Consider the following 22,636-nt stretch of genomic DNA (forward strand, 5'->3'; position numbering starts at 1 on the left):
CACGTTTTAAATACGTCTCCCCCCTCAGCTCCCCCCTCAAACATATATTTCCTGGGTAATTACCTTGAAACCAGTCTCATTATTTTGATGAATACCTTTGTCCCACATTAATGAGACAGGGCTGGGCCGACATTCCTTTAGATCAAAAAGAAGTGCTGGAGAAAATATTGAACCAATTAATTACAGAACAGGCTCTTGCATGGATCAGGGGCCAGGGAGGAGTTTATTTATTTAATTTGGCCTGTCGGAGGCTGTGCTGGGGCGGCGCGTGTCAGAAAGCTCAAGCCGAGAGCGTCAGTGGACTCCAGTTACCCTTCCTGCTTGATCTCCTCCTCCTGTCCTTCACGAAGCACCAGGGAGCCTCTCCAGTCCGAGTGTCAGGAGCCAAAACCCACCCACCACTACCCTGCCCAGCAAACTGAGAACTTCAATCTTGGCTAACTCACGCATCTCAGGGTAGTCCTTCAGGCGCTTACACTGGAGTTGGGAAGGAAGGGAAGAGGGAAACGTGAGAGCCCATGATTTGAGAGTACAAATGCAGAGGTGCTGTTCAGAATGCTGCAGTATGAGCTGATAGCCGTATCCCCCTGCAACTCACAGCTGGCAACCCACACTGCTTTGGCTTTGATAATCCGACACTGGGGTGTTTGCTGTAAGGTTCCTACTTTGACCAGTGATCACCATACGGTCCCTAGAAGTTCTGAGTTTTTCTAATTGATTGTAAAGTATTTAGGGACGCTAGAAGGAGCCGCATTTTTTCATTCATCCATTCTTAAGTTACAGGGCTCATGCCCACGGCAATAAAACTTTACTGTGCGTTTCAGGTATACGGCTGAAAATGAATACATCAGCCTAAAAGTGCGCTGACCTCTTAATTATAACTTTGTGTGAAAAGACATATACCATTTTCCCCCATCTACAAGGCAAGTAGATTGTGGTACGGATTTGTAAGCATTTTTAAGAACTCTGTTCTTTACTGACACCTGTTGGTCAGATATGACAGAAACAGTTGTTTTACATATTGCCTCTAAACATACTGAATTTAAAATAAGAATGGAGCTGACGTTTCCCTAGAGACCGTATAAAAATTATTTAATCTGATTGGTATGTTAAGACCATCGACTAGTATGCTAGATTATGTAACCAACTGTTGCGAAACCAAAAATTTCATTTCCAATTTGATGCATCTTGGAAGAATATTAAAGATTACAAAACACTCCCTATAATAAGCAAACAAGTTTTCAACTAAAGTGGAGATGGGTGGAATCATGCCCGAGGGCAAGATTATGTATTTTGTGGAGGATCTAAGTGGACCAGAATCCGCTCAATAGTTTTTCTTTTTTCTTCCGGAACAGAAAAAAAGCCATATTGTTCTACTTCAACATTTTGAAATGTGCCAGTCCTGCTGTCCTAATCAATTTACAGTGCCCGACCACACAGGTAAGAGAGGTCTCCTGCTTTTAGCCAATTAACATCCTGCTCACACATTTGAAACTCCCGAGCTCTTAAAACATCAGCAAGGAGACAATGTAGTACATCACTGCATGTTTAAGTCATCAATCTGCTTTTTAGTAAGTATTTCTAAAAGCTGGAACGTGAGGTACATTTATTAGTCTTTTAGGAATTTTAGTGTGCTATTCCCAGGTTTAGAGGTTGCTTTTCAGGATGTTTTTTTCATGTCATATGAAGAGAGATCACTAGGTACAAGTAAATTGAGGCTTGTAATGGGTTTTATCAAATGCCTTGTTTTCTTCTTGCTATGCAGACCCTTTACTCAAGTCTGTAGATGCACTGTGCTGTATAACAATATAGGAGCAGGGGTTGCTTTGTTCTCTATGTAGATGCCTTGCTCAGTATGCTATAGATTTTCTTTTATGCTATGATTTTTAATTGCATGTGCTGTGATCAATATTGAGCTACAGACCTTTCTGCAGTACTATACTTTCATGAAAGCTAATGAACATAAAACCATACGGCTTGAACTGCTGACTGGCGACAATTACCCAACAGTGCTGACAGTGCTCCAGCTTCAGTGCTCGAATAGATTGTGACCTTATAGTGAAAGGTCCTGAGCTACCTAGATATTGTTGAAAGACAAGCGTACCATGGTCTTTCTCTCTTTTCAATGGTACAATTTAACTGCCTCCTGCCAACTGTAATAATTATAAAAACAAATGGTTATGTAAGGCACTGTTGCAACATGTGGATGGAAAGAGATGAATGAACCTTTTTTTAGATTATATTAAATAATAATTATGCCTGTATTAAAACTAAAATCTTCTTTTTTTTCCTTAGCTGTGTGTTACCAAGTGCCCTGACAGGTTTGCCACCTACCTAGACATGCAGTATGCCTACAGATACAATAAGAGCTACTGGGAGTACTACCGGCAGTTCTGCAAGCCAGGATTCGACAATCCCAGGAAGGTACAGACAGACACCTTCCTCCTCGCATGCCTTGCACTGCAGCAGAAAGCAAAGCCTGCCCTCACTGACACTTCCTGGTGCTTTGCTGGAAGCATCACCATTTGTTTTGTTTTTTAAAAACCTGACCCTTGTCGCGCCTGAAAGATCCCAAGATCCAGACTGGATGTTTTGGGAGGTCGGTCCAGCCCAGTGACGCTTCCGTCAGTCGTGGTGAACGAGTAGGCAGGAAATGTGTTTGATAAAAGATTTTAAAAAAGTTTCAGGTCAGCAGTGAAGTGACCAGCTGGAGAGCTGGTAATGTGCGTTTCTGATGCAAACAGGAAGTGGACAGAGCAAGAAATCGTTATGGATTCCTCCATAACAGAGTGTTTTAAATTCTGATCATGAATTGAATATTTCCACACGGGAATTGTGGTTCCTTCTGGGCATATCTCTTTTTAAGTGTTTAAATTCTGTCATTGGGATTTTTAAAAAATGTACTCGCAGAAGACACAATCACCTGGGAGTCATCTCCAGAAAAAACCTACTGGTTTTATCAAAGCATTTTCCAAAGGGGAGAGAGAGCCCGCTTTACAGTGATATTCCCATTTCTGTAACTGCTGGCAGACACAAGATTGCTCACAGCACTTAATGCAAGCTGTCAGTCATCAGACAAGAAGCAGGATCTTTTTGCTTAAGTGACTGAGGTTTGAGGTTTGTTTCTTCAGAGCATTCTGCATTGAAGACATTTTCAATTTTGTGCACTTCAGAAAGCTTTCATGGTTTTTACCCAAACTTAAGTATCCCCTCATAAAGTAATTGTAATTGCTTATAGCGAAGTTCATCATTTAAAAAGCTTCAACTGTTTTTTTTAAAGCATTTTTAGTCACTAACAGCTGGGGTATTTGTTTTATGTGAGCCGTGAAAGAAGTTGAGAAAGGGGAACCTCGATTATAATGTGATTTTTGCTTTGAACGGGGGCTGTGAAAACGGAGGTTTAAGAGACATTCCACTACCCCTCAATTTACTGAAATCGAAGCTTTGTAGAAAAATGAATAAGCCATCCCTTGATGCTTGTGAGGAGAGGGGTTTCTCATCAGCAGCGCTGTTGTTTTGTATGAGGCCTGCTGATTTAGTCCGGTGAAATGGTTTTATAACTAGGCTAAAAAAAATATATATTAAAAAAACCGAAATAAATTGGCCAGAAGAAAGCTCTCCGTGGTTCTTGGGCTGACTCATGCCCTCCCCAGGAGTGGAGAGTGACTGGGAGCTGGCACATCCTACGAGGATGTACTGGGCCCGATATAAACCACGGCAGACGACACTCGTGCGTGGGGGGGGGGGGGCGGTTGGACGGCGGACCCTGCGCCAGCTCTCCCACGCGTCCAGGAGGAAGTGGATGAGAAAGCGCGAGGGTGTCGTGCCACACCACGCGCGCACCGCACCGCTCCGCTCCGGCACGCGCCGCCCGCGCTCGAGGCGCCCCTTCCGCGCGGGGGGCTTCCCCTGCAGCGCGTCAGAGGAGGCCGGTGGGGACAGCGTTCATTTCAGCCTCTGGTGGCGACAGTAAGGGAGAGTCCACCCTGTCAGTACAACACACCATATGTAGCCCGGCAAAGCAACAACGCTTCAAGAGCCCCGGCTGCTTTCTCCCCCTGACGTAGTAAAGAAAGAGCGCTAGTCATATTGCAGACGTTCATTGCTTTTTTGTTTTGCGCTTAGCTGCAGAGTAAGCGGCATTCATATTTTATGATGTTATTACTAAGAGAGAATGGAAGGAGGGGCAGCTTTTAAGGTGTATAAAACTGAGAAAATAATAATAATAATAATAATTGCTTACATTTATATAGCGCTTTTCTGGACACTCCACTCAAAGCGCTTTACAGGCAATGGGGACTCCCCTCCACCACCACCAATGTGCACCAAGATGACGAGTGTTTCACAGAGTTTCCAGCTGTCCATGTGCATATAGATGTGTAGTGTTGCTAAGGGGTATTGGAGGTACTAATTGAATTAAACTGTTATATTTGTTCAGTTACAAGGCAGGATAATTGAGCTTGATACAGAGATACCACAATGCTGAAAGAATGTACTTCATGTCTTTTCTGGGTTTACTAAATGAATTTTTAATGCAACATAATTTTCTTATACAGAAAAAAAACTGAAAGTATGAGCTCTGAGTGTGTTATGAATAGCTTATTCAAAAGCAAGGTCCTTGTAATGTATCAGCAGGATGCTACAGTAGTATTTCATCAAAAACCTGTAGGTTTGAAAGAAAGGCAGATCTGCCTGTATTTTCCTTAAAAATTAATGAAAGTGTGTTAAGACGTTGTGGGACATATTTCACACTTCAGGCAAGACATTCAGCTTAAAGTTTTCAGCTGTAGAAATGTTTTCTTCCGATGTTCTGCTTTGAGGAAAGCAGGTCCCAGAGAGTCTTTAACATCCCCAACAGTATGGTTCTGCTTACCACACTGGTGGGAAGATGTCTGCCACAGTACAGGAATTAAATCTATTCAAGACGATCAATACAGCAGTTGAAGCTCACCCTTGAAAAAGTTTCACCAGTCGAAATGTTTTTTTCTTTTCTTCTGCTTTTCTACTTGTTCCTATTAAATCATTTCTAAAATATTTTTTCAGATGAGAGACTCTATTTAATTGTCACGTTTAATTTCAGCCTGTTGGACAAGTATTACGAGATGAAGATTGTCCCTCAATGTTGGTTCCTAGCAGACCATGTAAGTATGAACTATAACACGTTTGTGTTAATAAATTACAATCTTATCAGGAAAAAAAAATAAATTAAAGATGGGGACACAGTATACCTTTTGTTCCCTAATGGAGAAAAATATAGTTTATCTCTAGGGGAAAGGTTTCATAATAGATGCACAAATATGTCTACGATAGCTGTTCAATCTCATTATTTAAATGTCAAATTCTCCTCATCTCAATTCCCAAATGCACCAGATTCAGCAATACAACCCAACCCACAGTACTTTAAGAGCAGTTCTTTTGGCAGAGACATATAATTTTTTGTAAGAATTTTTCGCCAGTGTCAGATTGTAGGTGTAATGGTGCGTTTTCCTTAGAAGAAATTAAATCCCACGTTGAAAATGAGTGGAGATTTTTTTTTATTCCACCATGAGTAGGCGAAGAAATGAAAACTGGGGAGCAGTGAGGTTAGGCGTGTGCTTGCTTTTAGCAACTGATGAATGATTTTGTCTGCTGCACTAAAAATATTAAAAAATGAAACAAATCAAAGTGGTTTCTCTCATGTTAACTGCTGTTCTGCAATGATGTTTTCTTGCTCAATGAATAAGCAGATGTTTGTAACACGCTTTTGTGAAAAAGCCTTACATAAGTAGAACATTTTTTTTTTTGCAGTGACTTTTGGGAGAAATACATTATTCCAAATGCTGATCACTCACAAACCAGTCTGAGTTTGGGACAATTTTTGGACAATAACTTTCCAGAAAACCCAAAAAAACCAACATTCAGTCTTTGATCCACATAGTTATAGCTGAACTTGTTCCTAAGCTTTTCTTTCATGTAATGCAAAAATGTCACTTTTTGGTAGCGTATTGTCTGTATCTCCTGAATATGTCCTATGGTGGTTGTTGCAGTTCTTCAGCGGTGCTTTCCTGACTTCACTACCAGAAATGGGGTGCTGACTGTTGCCAACAAAACTATGTTCAAAGACGGACGAGGCCAAATGAGAAACGTGACTGACCTCCGAGAGGCCGCCAGGTAAGTCCAGCTCTTTTTAGGCACTTCCACACTGAGGTCAGGGTGCTGGATATAGGCTAGATACAGGCTAGATACAGGCCAGAGACCTGCTGGGGACCTGCTGGGGACCTGCTGGAGACCTGCTGGGGACCTGCTGGAGACGCGCTGGGGACCTGCTGGAGACACGATGGAGACGGGCTGGGGACACGATGGAGACGGGCTGGGGACACGATGGAGACGGGCTGGGGACACGGTGGAGACGGGCTGGGGACACAGTGGAGACGGGCTGGGGACACGATGGAGACGGGCTGGGGACACGATGGAGACGGGCTGGGGACACGATGGAGATGGGCTGGGGACACAGTGGAGACACGATGGAGACAGGCTGGGGACACAGTGGAGACATGATGGAGACGGGCTGGGGACACGATGGAGACCTGCTGGAGACTATTATATAGTATAGTAAAAGCATCTCTTGCTAATCCTACGTAGGGGTGAAAAATAAACTAGTTCAGTGCTTTTTGCCTGGGGGGGCTCAAATGCAACATTTTTTTTTATTTAGGTCATTATAAATCAATGAAATACTGTATGTGAAACAGAAAATTATTTGAAGACAAGTCTGTCCTATAGAAATGCCCTAAATTCAGATCAGTCCAACTACAATACCTCTATCACCTTCAATGCTTTGCACTGATATAGCTTCCTTACTTCCAATTGATAGTGATTTTTCATTGTATCTGCTTCACAATGGCCTCTGATGTTTGTCATAAAGTATACAAGGTTCTATAAAATCGCTTCTATTATTCTATCAGCAGGACAGATATTAACCAGAAGCAAAATAAACTGTGATTGTTAGAGCGTGAGACAGTTTTTAATGCAGCCCTTGAGCTCGGCAATGTTGCCACATTTTTCCATTTCCTCAAAATATTCTTCCAGGCTATTCCTGCAGGCCTACCGCACCCTGCTGCGTGCATTCTGTTTAAAATCTGTACAAACCAGACATGCATGCTTGCGGCTGCCTCTGTCCCAGTTTTCACAACTTTAAATGAAGCTCCCCTGTGTTACTGTGAAGACCACATTTTTTTTTTGTCTGACCTCACCTCTTCAGTGCAGACACACGCGAGAGCTATTATGGACTATAATGGAAAATATTGTTAAAAAACAAAAAAAGCACAGGTGTGTTATTTTGAGACAACTCTCTAAAGCTTTTTTTTCCTATCTACAATATCTGACACTCAATACTTTCCAACAGGTGTATTGCCCTGCTTTTCTTAGCTAATTTAAGGTCTGAATAAAGTTGTTTCTGTATAACCTACTATATAAAGAGAAGAACATATGGGTAATACCATGTGGAGTCTGGAGTTCCCTGGAAAACAAAATTACCAGAAGACCTAATAGATATTTTAAAAGCCTCATAACTCTAATAAATTGATACTTTACAAGTACTGTAAATATTATGTTGCCATCACTAATGTTTTTTGAAGTGTGTGTTTGACATTTACTCATTTCTGAAGCATTAAGCCTTGAGAAGAAACTGGGAATGAGACGTCCATGTTTATAAACATTTCTGATTTTCCCATAACTTCCACGCCAAAGGCTTTTACACCCATCTTTCTTGAGACCCCCCTGTAATGCACAATGTAAACCTATTTTTTATCATTGACCTGATGAAACATAAGTGGGGTGCTTTTCTTTTCTAGTCACGTTACAGCTGTTCGCCAGAGAGGTGAAAGGTCTCAAGTCATTTTTAACCTTTAACCATAATCCAGCGCTGAGCTGTCTGCTAACTAACCCTCCTGCTTTTTAGTCTGGTGTGACAGTGCCAGTCCTGCCTGATTCTCAGTGAATTGCCATCAGCATCTTTCACTGCCCAGATCACCTCCAGATTGACACAGTACACGGATATGCTAGATTTCTTTATGGATAGTATACAAACATAAGATTAGCTTTTTAAAAGAAAAAAAAAATGTTCCTGAGTTAGCTTTTATTACAGTGCGAGCCTTCTGCTGGTGTTGTGAAGGAATGTTGCTGTCTGTTTTCATGAATAGTGATACGAGTAGGTCACAGCACAGAAAGGCCTCAGTCAGACATCTCTTGTCTTTGTTAACACTTGACTAACCTGAGTGACCTGCGGTGCTGGAGAAGAATATATCCCAAATTCTGAACACAGTACTGAAATATTGTTATCAATGTCTGCTGAAGGATTTGGGGCTTCAGTTTTACTTCTCTGGCTCTGTGCATTGTGTTTTGGGTCCATTACTATCACTCCCCTTAAAATAACTCAGCCAACAAGAGGTTCATTTTCAGCTCCTTCGTTTTTGAGGGCACTGTTCAGATTCTCGTTCCTCTTTTGCATTGTTTAATCCAGAGCTGGGGTGGTGAGTGTGGCAGATCAATAACCCCTTTTCTCGGAGAGCAGGGAACAGAGAGAGCAGAAGGCGGTTTAAAGTTCTTTATTCCCATTGAAAATCATCACATTTTAGTGGAAGCTCATTGATTGGATTCAACCTTTTATGTCGAATGTGTAGGAAGAGCAATATGGCTGAAAAGTGAACACAATAACAGGCGTGTGGGGTGAATTAGCAATGCCTTAGTGTTTTCAGAAGATGTTTCTAGAACCACTGCAGCTGCCACACACACTGTCACTATTTTCTCTGGGTCTACCGAGCAGGCACACTGTTTGATTGCTCTCGATGCCTCTGGTGTGTGTTCCTGTTGCATCTCTTCATGCAACAATTCTGGGAGGCTGAGCTCTTGAACAGCTGTCAGATAGAAGCTTTCTGGGCTTTTTTGGAAATGTATGAGCCCACCCTCTTCCTGAGACAAATCCTGTTATATTTACAGTGAAGAAAATCTAGAAAGGATAAGAAAAACCTCCCGTGAGAAAGCATTATGAGACAAAATTGCCGCTGCTCCTTGTTGTCACTATACTACTAATACATTAAATGTGTACAATAAAAGCAGTTTATTGGGGCTGAACTCATTGCGCTTCATCCTAAGCCAAAAATTTTAACAGCCTTCTAATGAACTGCTTAGCTCAGCATAATGTGCAGCATTTTTCTTCTGAAATTGCCTTTGAAATCTGACATCCTGAATTCCAGTATCTATCATCTGCAGAGCGATAAACAGTCTTCTTGATGCCAGAGAAGTTGGGATGAAGATTTTCGAAGACTACGCCAGCTCATGGTTTTGGATTTTAATGTAAGTTATGCCACACACAGATGAATAACCTTAACAGTGAACATGAGTTGTGTGAGCTAGGTTGTAATAACATGATCTGTTCAGTTTTTCAGCTTGTTCAATCGATAAGGTCCTATGTAGAACGAATAAAAATGCCTACATTACTTCTGTGTTAGTCTCACTACACTGGCTTCCAGTGCTATGGAGAACTACATTCAGGTTCTGACTGCTAAGGCAGTTTTTGTATCAAAAAGTCCAAAGTGTCACTGATTGTGCTGTAACTGGGGAAAAAACACAGAATTGTGCAAGATGATAACGGTCACTGGTGTTAAAACATGGATCAGGCCAGATGACTCAGGAAACCTGTGTGCATGTGTGCGGTGTCTCCTCAGAGGCCTGTTCATCGCCATGGTGGTGAGCCTGGTCTTCATCCTGCTCCTGCGCTTCACTGCGGGGGTGCTTCTCTGGCTCATCATCTTCGGAGTCATTGGAGTTATCGGATACGGTCAGTTTGACTCTGACACAGCTCTGTGCCACAGCCGCCGCATGTTTTAACAACTCTAGATCGGGGGGTCATGGAGCTAATCATTTGCCTATTGCAGTTCTCTGTAGTTCCTGTTAAACTGATGTGTGGCAAAGGCGTGCAGATGAAATAGGCCCCCCTTCAAAATAAGATTCTCATCTTTTTGACAAGTACTGCCTTTTCTGAAAAAGAAATCTGTAGCTTGTAAACCACCTTTTGTCAAGGCATCTCAAAGCATTGCACAACTAATGCCTGGGGGGAAAACTGAATGTGGAAACAAGTTGCTCAGTGGTGTCTCCCTCCTCAGCCTTGCTGGACCTGGTGTTAGTTTAGTAAGGAGGGATGAGAACAGGATCAGTGCCTTTTCTTTAGAGTTCCTGGCACCTTAGTCCGTTACTGTCAAGTACAGTAGATGTGTTGTATATGCAAATAAAGGGACAAGCTATCATGCCAATAACCAGTAATCCAGTGTATATATAGTCAGGAAAACCCCTGGTTTAAAACCCATATAGTCCTTACATCTAATGTTCTCATGTGCAACTGTAGCTGTTTCTCTGTAGACGTCGTGATCATTACGCCATGACTTTACTGTACATGAATGCTGCTTGTCTCTTCATGGGTCGGTGTGAATGGGATGTAATTGCATGCAGGAATCTGGCACTGCTTCTGGGAGTACAACACCCTGAGAGGGAAGCCTGGCGCCGACGTTACCATCTCTGACATCGGCTTCCAGACAGACTTCACCGTCTACCTGAAACTCACCCAGTCCTGGCTCATTTTCAGTGAGTGTGCCGGAGACATACATCCGTGCGTGGAGCCTAAAGGCCTGTGTTCATTACTAAAATAAAGAAAATGGGCAGAATTGCACATAAAAACATTTAACCACAAGCAAAAATGTCACCTGTTTTCAATATTGTTAGGAATAGGGCAGTATCTGCTGACCTGCATTTCGTCTTTGAATATTATTTGAATAGTGTGTACAGGAGAGAGAGATCCCTTAGTTCTTAATCAGACTAGTACCGTCTCATTACTGTCTAATGATAAACGTCTTGGGTTTTTAGTGTTCAAGGATCTCAGTGGGGTTTTGACTAAGACACACTTTGTTCTCACTTGTCATGCAAAGTGGTAACAAAAACTCAAAAATACAAAGGCTTTTGATCATAGTGGTTGGACAACTTAGTGGTACTAAGTAAACTCCAGCTCTCTCCGAGTGCGGGTTTGAGCTCTGCGCTCCAGACACCAGTAGTTTGAGGCGGGGTCGTGTTAGCAGACAAGTGGGTTGGGGTTTCCACCAGGAAACAGTGCCACTGGTGCAGAGTGGGCATTAATCAGCCAGGGTCTTCTGAGCTTTCAGGGAGAATGTGGGTCTCTGCAGGCTCACAGTGACATCAGTAAGTAACATGGAACTCCTCCTGTCAGCTCTAACTCTCCCGTTAGTTTTGAATCCTGCGATTCCAAATTGCGCGGGCATACAGTAAAAATAAAGAACTTTTGTTTCCATGGTAAGATTTCTGGGAATTTCTGTTCATTCATATCTTTCCAACTGCATCTCTCCACAAAGACGGCTCTGTTTCCTGTTTGTTTCTCCTCTGCATTGTCTGTTTTGTTCAGACGGTCTGAGCAGGCCGAAGAAATCCTGTACTCCTTTCTTTCCACTGTGCCCGAAAGCTGAGGTCCAAACAGAGTGATAGGAAGGCCAGACAATGGCTTCAGCTGATGAAAGCGAAGCTCTTGATCTCCATTTCCCAGAGTGCCGCAGCACTGACAAGACCGAGCCTCGCAATGGAGCAGTTTTAATCCCTGCCATCCCAAGCCAGCAAATGATTTTTGTCTAATAAGCCGTTAGTTGCTGAGGGCTTGTCAATTTCAGGAGCCCCTGTCAAAAGGTTAATGAATCTGCTTTAGTCAAATAAGCAAGTGGTAAATCTCTTAATCGCTGTGACAACATCTGCTGAAGTGACAAGTCTCACAAAGAGGTTCTGAACAACCCCATAATTATCCCAGTCGTGTGGCCAAGACCAATATCAGAGAGCTGAACCCTGAAAGCTGTCTACCTAATAAGCAGTAAACTCTAGTGGGATAGGTAGTCACAAGGACGGACTGTGGCAGGATTGTTCATGTTACTGGTACAGTGCACTTTAATGAACTGTCCACCCACACCGCACAGGGATATGACATCCCTGTATCTCAGACACGAGGCTTTTAAAAAATCATCCTGCTGTCTTTGAAGCACTGAGCCAGCTGTGTCTCTCCACTAAATAAACCTGCACTGAAAATAATCCCTTGCACAGAATCTGAATATTGTAGAGCACATCTGAATTCTGGGAAACTGCTCACTCTGAGAACTTTAGCCTTATTTATTTTTTTTTGTGATATGAAGTGCCCTTCACCATGACTTAATATTCTCTCTTTCTTTTGTAGTGGTGTTTCTCTGCATCGTCGAAGTGATAATAATTTTGGTGCTAATATTCTTGAGGAACAGAGTCCGCATTGCAATTGCTTTGCTCAGAGAAGGAAGCAAGTAAGTTCTTTTCTCCACTTTTAGATGACAAGATTAACCTCATAAAAACTGAATCAGGCAAATGGAACATTTCTTATGCGCCTGCATGTCACATGCATTTTGCATAGGAGCATGGGTACTGCCTTTTGAATAAAGAATGGTTCACAAAGCCCAGTGTCCCTATTGTGATAGGAGGACCTTTTGCATTTGAAAATTGTATCTCATTTGACCCTGGGCTAGAAGTGAACTCTAGAATGGCTAGGTAACATTTGCTTGCTCAAGTAATGGAAGTCTGTGATCCAGTTTAATACAGTATATCGCTGGCGGTTCACAGTGGTTCATCACAGTGTGGGGAAGGCCGCTAACTCAGTGCTTCTCCGTTACCTTCCAGGGCCATCGGATACATCATGTCGACTCTCTTCTATCCCATCATCACCTTATTCCTCATCGCTGTCTGCATCTCCTACTGGGCTGTTACAGCTGTGTATCCTCTTGCAGCCAGAGACACATGGCATTATGGTCCTTTTGTTGACTTACTGTATGTGCTATTCATTTTTTCAGCTCTCCTCTGATTCTACCGTGCCTTAATAGAACAACCCAAGAAGTGAGGGAGCGAGTCTGAGATGGTGCTCAGCATGAACAGGCACTCGAGAATTGATAGAAAGTGATTGGCGGGTTTTCTGAACAAGAGAAAGAGAATGCCGCTGTTTGAGGTGAAACTCGTGGAGAAGCAGAGTGTGCAAATGTTTGTAAACTGGGGACTTACAGTAAATACGATGAGTGCAAGGGTGTCACCGGTAGATGGCGCTGTTTGATAAACTTTGATAGGCCAAACACATATAAAGTATAACTAAGACCTTTAGGATTGTTTTATATTTGTTTCCATTATAAGATGATCAGCTCTGTGCATGTCAGGTGCTGTTTCAGGCTTAAGTGTTGCATCTCTGTACTGCGGTATCTCACCTTGACCTGCGCTGTTCGAAGCTTCCTGGCCTCCTCAGGCGAGCCGGTCTACAAAGTGATGCCCACACAACCCAACTGCATGTATGCCAACCTCACCTGTAACCCGGAAGTAAGTTTTTCACCTCTTTCCTCAGGTTTTGCTGCTGTCCCACTACAGGATATGGAGCCTATCCAATGTAAACCTCTATAGCAATTCCGGTCCTGGTGACCCTCACGCCTGTTGGCTTTATTTCTAGACGAGCCCTCCGTTACACAGTCAAGCCCTTAACGACTATAATAATAATTATAATAATTTGAACTGTTGTTCCCAGCTCTTAAACATGTTGGGGCTTAGTTGTGTTTTGTAAGTGAAATAAAGTCCCAAACTTGTTACTAGATACAAAATGCAAATATTCAGTTGAATCAACTTCCTAGATCAAGTCAGGCGTCAGGTGTTGTGGGTCAACAGGACCAGGACTGGGGGCCACTGGCCACTGGCCTGCTCTTACCAGGGACAGCAAACTGCTCTCGCTGGGCCCTGTCACTGGAGCCACAAGTGAGAGTGCCGCCCATGCAGTCTTGTCAATTACAGTTTTAGATAAGGAGGAGGAACAGACGGCATCATTCATTTGGGGGCACGAAAAGTGGGTGATGTCCTGTGATCCAGCTGCTCTTAATAGGGAGACAAACCTGAGCTTAAAGGACATGTACGATCCCTAATATTTCTCATAAAAACCGTACATTTTCCAAGAGATTTTCAAATTCAGTCTAAGTCCTTGTCTCGATTTGTAGATTCCTCCTGCGGGCACACATCTCCCGGTATTACTGTGCCTGACAGGGTCTTTTCCACAGGGAGTCCTTGCTCTGTTCCGCGTCTTTCGATGGCAGCAGTTGGCACGGGCCCTAACCATACACATGCGTGTGTATGTGTGCGTGTGTGTGCTTGCGTTCCAGATCTTCAATAAAACGAACGTCACCAAGGTGTGCCCGGGCTCACAGTGCACCTTTGCCTTCTACGGCGGCGAGAGCCTCTACCACAAGTACATCCTGGTGCTGCAGCTGTGCAACCTGCTGGTGTTCCTGTGGCTGGTGAACTTCGTCATCGCCCTGGGCCAGTGCACCCTCGCGGGCGCCTTCGCCTCCTACTACTGGGCCCTGAGGAAGCCAGCTGACATCCCGGCCTGCCCACTCTTCTCCTCCTTCGGCAGAGCAATAAGGTACCGCCTGCCCCATCCCTGCCAGCCATAGCGCCCAGGCTTTACTGTAGAGCCAGCCAGAGTCCCCACGTGTCCGATGCAAAGCACAGCACACCTGCATTTGTTTGCTGGTGTAGGAGACACACCAGAAACCTGTTTCTAGCTCCTCTACCAGTTCCTCCCTGTACCGTTTTCCCCAACGCTGCCTTCCTTATTTGTCTTTTAAACCAACGCCTACAGCTTTATTCCGGTGCGTGCGTTTCTTCCCCCTAGCCATCCAAGCACGATAACCAAGGCTGAACCTGGCCTGGCCTGTTCTGGGATGGGAGACCTCCAGAAGTAAACAGTGTTGCCGCTGTGGGTGGGGGTGTTGGACCAGTAGGTGGCACTCTTACCTCAGGACCATCATTTCCAAATGTCCCAGTATGGTCGCTGGTCACACTGTGCTGCAGGAGCTGCTATACTTTGGATGAAGCTTGAAACCGAGATCCTCGCTGTTCGGTCTTTTGAGGTCCCACATGCAGCGATGTTAATCCTGGAATCCTGGGTAAATTGCACTTTGTATTTGAACAGTACAGCTGCCCTAAAGTTCCCCCTTAATTCAACTTCTGAAGCAGTTTCTCACATCTCCACCTGATCGGGCGTTTAGTGGGGCAGCTGGTGCAGAATGACTGCCACAAGTTACCCAGGTGGGGGGAGCACTTCAGTGACAGATGATAATAATGTGATAATGTGATAATGTTTCTTTATTAGCCCTATACAATTTCTTGCATTAGGAATTCGTCTTTTCGCATACCCCAGCTTTTCTCCATGGAGACACAGACACACAGACAGGGAGAGAAGATATATCCATAGGATATGTTTGTGGATACCTGTATCTGAAGAGCTTTGAGAGCTCCTTTAGGATGAAAAGCGATAAATAAATATGAGGTATTATTGTTAATCAGATTTATTTTGTCCCAGCCATCTATCTCTGTTTCACTCATACTCTTTTCAGTGTTCCGCTGTGAGACCATTCCCAGTTTCCTTTGTACAGCATGTCAGCCCCAGCTGCAGCAGAGGTTTGTGAGATACAGACTGGAGGGTAATGCAGGTGAAACCAGTGAGAAACAGCCCCCAGGTAAAAAGCTGGGGGGGTATCCAGACTAGAGTGCAAGCTCTTGAGTGCCCTCTTGTGTCCATGTGGTGAACTGTTCTTTGTCAGAGCCGTGGGCTGTGAGGATCATCGACGCAAAATAATAAGCGATCGATCCCTGTTTTTTTTTTTATCGGATTTCCAGAAAAATGCTGAATGAAAATGCCCGTGGCAGGGTTACCCTTTGTGTTTCTGCTCGAGCCGGCAAGTGTTAAGGCTGCATTTCTCAGCTGGTAAGCACCACAAGAGAGCTGGGCGCCTTCAGACACTTACAGGTGTGCTGTGTAATTTTGAAAAAGGCCACATAGCGGGGAAAAATAAAAAAAATGGGTAAAATCTTGTTTATACTTGCTACATAGAGTAGTTGTGTGGAGTAACCAAATTGGTGAACCAAACTGTTGTTTCCCCTTTGGTAGATAAACATAAGACAGAAAACTCGTTCTAAGGCTTGTGCAGGTGAAACTTTTGGAGGGGGCAAGTTATGTTCTTCAGGTTTGACTGACATGAAAAACAAAAACTGAGAATTTCTGATTGCAGCAGAATAATAGGTCTGTGTGTCTGTGTCATCACGTCCCGCCAGTATAAAGTGTTTATGTGCTTCAGGCCCACTCGGACTCGATGCTGAAATAAGGTTTATTTATAATAGTAATAATAATATGCTCTGGAGAGTGATGTGAGTGGGGAGACGGGAGGTGTGCTGAAGAGGCTGAGAAAGATTGTGTTAAAGTAAACGCTGTGTTTACTTCCTCTCCAAAGTGCTTTGAGTAGCCAGTAGTGGTTCAACACTTTTGTGCTTGTGTTTGTCCCAGATATCACACAGGCTCTCTGGCGTTTGGCTCCCTGATTCTGGCCATTGTCCAGCTGATCCGAATCGTCCTGGAGTACCTGGATCACAAGATCAAAGGTCTGCCTTGTTCTGGCTTACTCATTCCACATGTACAGGATACGAAAAAAAAGAGATGACCGAGCGAGAAGATACTAGCAAAACGATCAAGTCAAAAGTTAAAAGTGCTTTCTTTTAAAAAAAGGTTATTTTCCTTGATCAAACACAAATGCTAACTAATTCCAGCACAAGCATGGAACAAAGGCTTTATTAACAGTACTGGACTTTGTTAATATTCGTTGTTTTTTCGGGAATAAATACTTAGGAGTTCGGCTCCTGTGTCCTTCGAAGTGAGATCAATAATCAAGCGATCATTCTGCAATATCACCCTGACTCAATAAATTGTGGATATTTTTCAGGTGCGCAGAACAGCTTTGCCAGATTCCTCCTGTGCTGTCTAAAATGCTGCTTCTGGTGTTTGGAGCATTTCATTAAATTCATGAACAGGAACGCATACATAATGGTGAGTGGGAAGAGTCATTAATGTCACATTGAAGGCTCACATGGGGGCTATCATTAGCATTTTAGATTTTCTTCAGCAAAGAGGGAAAGGCTTGTTTCAAACCGCAGGGGGGGAGATAAAGTTCAAGGTGTCTGGAGGCCTTGTACGGAGCAGGGCTAGGACAAACAGTGGAGTGTTAGACTTCTTCTTTGTCTGTTCTTCCCAAGGAGCCTCACCTGCCTTTCCTCAAATTGAGGGAAAGAATAATTTAACTAATTAAAACGTTCTATTTATCACACATGGATCACGGGTGATTCTATTAAAAAAGTAGAATTCTCCCCAGTCCTTGTTTTTTTGGTAGTTGCAGCTTTCTCTCCCATACAGGCAGAAAATGAAATCAAATTGTTACTTCCAGTATATAATACAGGAGATAAATGGAAGCATTTCTGCTCAACTTTGTTTTTTCTGAAGCTCATATTGAGGACAGTGTTTCACCTCTGAAAAGAGAGTTTTTGTGCTAATCCTTTAGCCTCTGTTTCATAAGTCTCTACACAAGCATAGTAATAAAAAAATACAAAGTGCCTGGATCTATTTGTACTCGCATATATTTGTTTATGTCTGAGATTCGTCCCTGCATGTGTGTCCTGCATTGGCTGGTGTTTTGCACAAGGAAAGGCTCACAGAATTTGTGCCTGTAATGTAAGGCTGTATAATGGTTGTTCATATGTAAAATGGTTTTGTTTTGTTCTCTAAAATAAAATAAAAAATTAAAAAAGGAAAAGGTTCACAGGTGCTGCAGGCTTTACTGGGTATAAAGTGCTTTCTGACAAGGTACAGTTGGATGTTCATGTATAAATATCTGAAGAGAACTCTGCCAGCAAGTTAAATAGGATCCCACAGAGATTTAGTTCACACTGAAAAGCAAAAGGAAAAGTAAAAGACGTCTGCCAAAATGTTTCATTATTTAAATTTTTTAATTTCCAACATGGAATTTATGAATCAGGTTTGTGGTTTTTCATTTCAGATTGCGGTATACGGCAAAAATTTCTGCACATCAGCCAAAGAGGCTTTCTTTTTGTTGATGAGGAATGTCGTCAGGTAAGATCTTTTTCTTGTTTATTCAACCAGAGAAGTACATTGCGCACAAACTTGTTTCCGAGAGAGTGCTGCAGGAGCAATCTGAGTGAATACTCTTCTCAAGAGCGCAAGAGCTGTCTCACTTAGGAGTAGGTGCCACTGTCTTCCAGTCAGGAGACACTCGGACCTGAGCACTGCTCTGCACTGATGCCTCAGATCTGGCCAAGCCCATCTGTGGACACCTGTGTGCTAACTAACTCAGTGAGCTAACTCAGTGTGTGTGATCTATCCCTGCTTTCTTTTCAACAGAGTTGCAGTATTAGATGAGGTCACAGACTTTTTGCTCTTCCTGGGGAAAGTTCTAATTGCAGGAAGTGTTGGTGAGTTTTGTCCTATACAAGTTTCCTAGACAAGTGTTTTCTGAAGACACAATTGAGTAGACCTTGAGTAAAATCACAGATTAAATATTGAGGTGGCATTGCATTCTTATCTAACTAGATCTTTTTGAAAAATATCAGCAGTGGTCACTGGTGAATATCTATGAATGGCAGTATAAAGGTAATTAAACTACAGTGACTTGAGTTTATGCTAACAGGTATTAAAATGCAACAATGAGTACAGGAAACAATAGCATTTGTTGTGGCTCTCCGTATACATTTTGTGTTCCTGATGTTCCTGAACCAGAGAGTGCTCTTCTATGCTTTTCCAAAAGGCTTATGATAGACTCACACTGTTAAGATGTAAAAACTTTTGTTTTGTAGGTGTACTTGCCTTCTTTTTCTTCACACATAAAATACCTATATTTGAAGGAGAAGTGCCATCGCTGAACTATTACTGGGTGCCACTGCTGGTGAGTAAAGCACTCGATGGCTCATTCATAATGGCAGTGGGGAGGAAACACCAAACTCCAGATAAAGCAATTCATGGTCCACTTCAGTCCATCCCTGCCATCTGCTCTGCTTTGAGGTCCACATGGGAACAGGAGCCAGTAGGAGCCTGTTTGGTCCTTGTAATCAGAGTTCAGGGAGATCAGACTTAAAGGTCTTCTTATCAAGATGAAATATACAATTTTGTGTTTAAAACAAAGTAGGGGTGTCCTGTCTGAGTTTGGGAAGATTGATGTATGTGTGTCTTCTGGTTTTCTAGTTTTCTTTAAAGCAACCTGATGTTCACTTGGTCCAAATAAGGCAGTAACAGGCTGATGTGAGTTTTTTACATCTCATCTGGAATGAAAACCTCTGAGCATACTGGCCATACACAATCAGGACTGAACCACCGTGATATACCCTGCCTGCAAGTGATTTTATCTGCTTATCCAAAGATTTTGTGCTGCTGCTCCAAAAACATTCAGTGTTCAGAAACCCTGAGGCCAAAAAATGCCCCAAAAAAAGCAGCCTTAGCCTTTAGCTTTAGGTAAAGATCTGAGATTTAGAAGAAAGGTTCTTTTAATGTAGTGGATCTTGTGCATGGAGACTGACAATTGAAAAAATAATCCCTTCAAACCAATCGGGTTGATCTGTGTTTCTTTTTGCCCCTGTGCAGACAGTGATATTTGGCTCCTATCTGATTGCACATGGCTTTTTCAGCGTCTATGCAATGTGTGTGGACACCCTCTTCCTGTGTTTCTGTGAGTACAGATCATTAGTTATTTTACCGAGTTATCATTGTCGTGCGTTATCAGTGCGCTATGTGCAGCTCTGTTTTCAAGAACAAGCAAAATGCTTCTCGTCACTTGGACAATAACCAGAATGACTGGTTTCCCCCCAGATGTTTAGCTTTATACTTGACATCCTTCACCCAGAATTATTTGTCTGGGTAACTATTGTACTGTTGTTCAGCTTTTAAGATGATAAATGAATGTTTTTTATCACGTTAGAAGCTATTCTTGATATGGCTGTGGAAAAAATGTGTTTAACATCTTTGCTCAGAGTGGCTGTCCCTGCTGTTTGTTCAAGTCTTAAATCTTAATGGCTTCTAGTTCAGAGAAATCTAACGATCGAAAGTCACTATCCTGTGTTGCTGGTGTGTCCTTTAGGGGTCTCAGACTCTATTCATGGGTGGCCTAGTGTATTCTAATCCTTTTTTCCCCCAAAACCCTAGGATTTTGTTCCCAGTTAAACTGTATAAATTTAATAACCATGTTGGAGTTTTCTTAAGGTCTTTTACAGTTATTTAGTCCACACATTCTTTCCAGGTGGTTTCCTCCAACACACCTCAGAGTCTGGTCACCAGTAAAACCGCTGTGCAGGCAAGGAAATTACTGTACAGCAACTACTGTATAGAACGGAGAGCTCACGCGGACAAAGATCAGATAAGACTAGAGCACCCCGAGAGAGAGTCTGAGATCCCCCGTTATCCACCCTGCTTTTGCTGGGAGGAACCACTGGGTCAGGCTCTCACATGTCGCCGTGCTGCTCTCGCTGTGTTGGTGTCAACCCTGATCCTCCTGTCGGCGCTGGGCTTTGGGATCGCCTAACTCCTGTCCCTCTCGTTTCCCTCTTCTCTCTTCCGGTGGCCGGGAATGTGCTGGTTTCTCTGTGGGGGACCCCGCGTTAGGTGAAGACCTTGAGAGAAATGACGGAACGCCCTCTAAGCCTTACTTCATGTCTCCCGGCTTGCACAGAATCCTGGGGAAAAACGAGCAAAGCCCCAAAAAGGCTACAGGCTAACTGCTTCTATTGCAAGGCTTTACCTGAAATAGCTTTACTTACAGTATTTGTGATCTTAGCATGCTTTAAGTAACTTGTGGCTGAGACTTGGCTGTGCTGTTCATTGGCTGAATTTAATGTTAATATGAACTAGCAGGAGCCGGTTGTAAATGGACAGCTCCACTTGGAGAAATATATGGCTCTATTCATGTCTTATCTTTCTGGGGTGCTGATACTTTTGCCTTTTTATGTACTCCATTGTCATCGACAGACTACACTCCGCACTGCTTGCTGCTGGGATATATGCCTTGCCTTAATAGCAGCAATTACCAAATCTGGGTGTTTCTCGCCGTCTGCAGGTTTTTGTTTCAGCTGAGCCCTTGATTTAATTGAACTCCCAATTGAATTGATTTACTAATGACGCTTTTATGAATTGTTTTCAGTTCTGCGACTGTTACTTTACTGCTAAGAAATCATAAATGGCTTGGAAACGTCACCTTTTCCTTCAGGAGCAGCATGGTTTAAGAGATCTAATCAATCAGATTTAGGGTTCAATTAAGCAAGTGCAGGTCCAGCTGATTGAAAGCCAGCAAGATACTAGGGTTGGGAGGAATAGAACGAGGGAGATCTGATTAGTATTCTTAATTGTGGGACAAAGTTGGGAATTGTGGGTAAGGACCCCATGGAATTTAATACACAAATGCAAATGAACACATCTGTGTTCAATCAAGAGGTAGAGGCAGGGGAGACGGTGATGCAACGGCATAGCCTAGTTTAGTGTAGTTTGAAGAGGCTGGAGCTTGTGGCATCAGATAAGACACCAACCTGTCTTAGCAAAGCAGTATTGAAATCCAAATATCCAAATACTGTACCGAGTTCCAGTAAGGAAGAAAAAGATCAGTTAGCTGCTGAATCTTATATTTTAGAAGTTAAGCAATTCATTGTAATATAGACCTGTACTTTGTTTAGCATTAAGGGCTTTCAAAAAGTTATTTTTTGCAAGGGATGTTTTGTCATTTGTAGTTGACCGTGTAATCACCTGTATACAACTAGTGTAAAGCTAAATTTTGGTTGCATATTTCCTTTTATTACTATATTAGCTAGGAATACTGTACATTTCAGGTTTACAGATACATTATTTTTGACAAAAACCCTTATTTCAACTAAAACGTTAGTGCCAGCTGGCAGATTACCTATGGTCTTTAGTTGAGACATAAATGTTTAAGCCAGTGCAAAGCATAAGATCTGAATAGAGCCTGCTGTGTTTCAGGAATTGACTAATAGACAAACTGCATTTTCTAGTTAATGTGCCTAGGTAAGAAAAACTTTTTGGATCTAACGCTGAACACCTTTTTGAATACAGTTTATAAAAGGATGTCAAAGCCATTTTTGGTAATTTTGTACTAGAGTGGTACATAAAAAAGTGCTACATTTTTATAACACTATTATATACTTGTTTTTTTGTAAGTTTTTTTTTGGGGGGGTATTTAACGTCTTTGTAATAGGGTGAAATTTCTTTTGTAAAAATGGAGTGAAAATGTGAACAATTTTTTTAAAATAAATTCCACCACTTTAAAACTGGTGCTGCAGTTCAGGACCCTCATGACTCCACCATTCTCCAGCAGCCTTGTCACTTGTGATGGTACACCGCCGTATTCCAGATGGCTCACTGGGGCACCTAGAGAAAACACTGTAGGATTCAGTTAGATCCTAATTGAGGATGCTGTCGATCCTTCTGGTTATAAGTGAACGTGGCCATCTTCAAACCCGGGGAAGGCCTTCTTCCAGTTTCTCCATTCTCAGGGGCATGGGGTCAGTCATTGCTCCCATGTCCATCACATGTCCAGGATCAGGATCCACCTGTCTGGGCAGGCTGGGGTCTTTCCCAGACTATATTGAACTCGAGAAGGTTTTCCATCCTATGCCCCCTGTAATCTTTTGCACACAAACATGCATCTATACATACAGGTGTCCCTTCTTC

General features: G+C 42.8%; 1 protein-coding gene across 3 annotated transcripts in view; it reads left to right on the top strand.

Annotated features, from left to right (window-relative positions):
- slc44a5b (solute carrier family 44 member 5b) overlaps positions 1-22,636 on the top strand; it is a 100,340-nt gene that overhangs the window by 77,326 nt on the left and 378 nt on the right. For 2 of the 3 annotated variants that reach the window (XM_069194000.1, XM_069193998.1), the window contains exons 5-22: positions 1,356-1,440; positions 2,296-2,424; positions 5,081-5,141; positions 6,027-6,150; positions 9,247-9,330; positions 9,702-9,814; positions 10,483-10,614; positions 12,254-12,353; positions 12,724-12,816; positions 13,317-13,404; positions 14,229-14,491; positions 16,415-16,509; positions 16,848-16,951; positions 17,955-18,028; positions 18,317-18,387; positions 18,769-18,857; positions 19,550-19,634; positions 20,564-22,236. In XM_069194000.1, the coding sequence (XP_069050101.1) occupies positions 1,356-1,440; positions 2,296-2,424; positions 5,081-5,141; positions 6,027-6,150; positions 9,247-9,330; positions 9,702-9,814; positions 10,483-10,614; positions 12,254-12,353; positions 12,724-12,816; positions 13,317-13,404; positions 14,229-14,491; positions 16,415-16,509; positions 16,848-16,951; positions 17,955-18,028; positions 18,317-18,387; positions 18,769-18,857; positions 19,550-19,634; positions 20,564-20,676 (1,903 nt within the window). In that variant the 3' untranslated portion in view covers positions 20,677-22,236. Of the gene's footprint in view, positions 1-1,355; positions 1,441-2,295; positions 2,425-5,080; positions 5,142-6,026; positions 6,151-9,246; positions 9,331-9,701; positions 9,815-10,482; positions 10,615-12,253; positions 12,354-12,723; positions 12,817-13,316; positions 13,405-14,228; positions 14,492-16,414; positions 16,510-16,847; positions 16,952-17,954; positions 18,029-18,316; positions 18,388-18,768; positions 18,858-19,549; positions 19,635-20,563; positions 22,237-22,636 lie in introns of those variants that run through there. The other variant, XM_069193999.1, reaches the window with a different exon arrangement.

This window comes from Lepisosteus oculatus, chromosome 9 (genome assembly GCF_040954835.1).
Source record: "Lepisosteus oculatus isolate fLepOcu1 chromosome 9, fLepOcu1.hap2, whole genome shotgun sequence".
Lineage (NCBI taxonomy): Eukaryota > Metazoa > Chordata > Actinopteri > Semionotiformes > Lepisosteidae > Lepisosteus > Lepisosteus oculatus.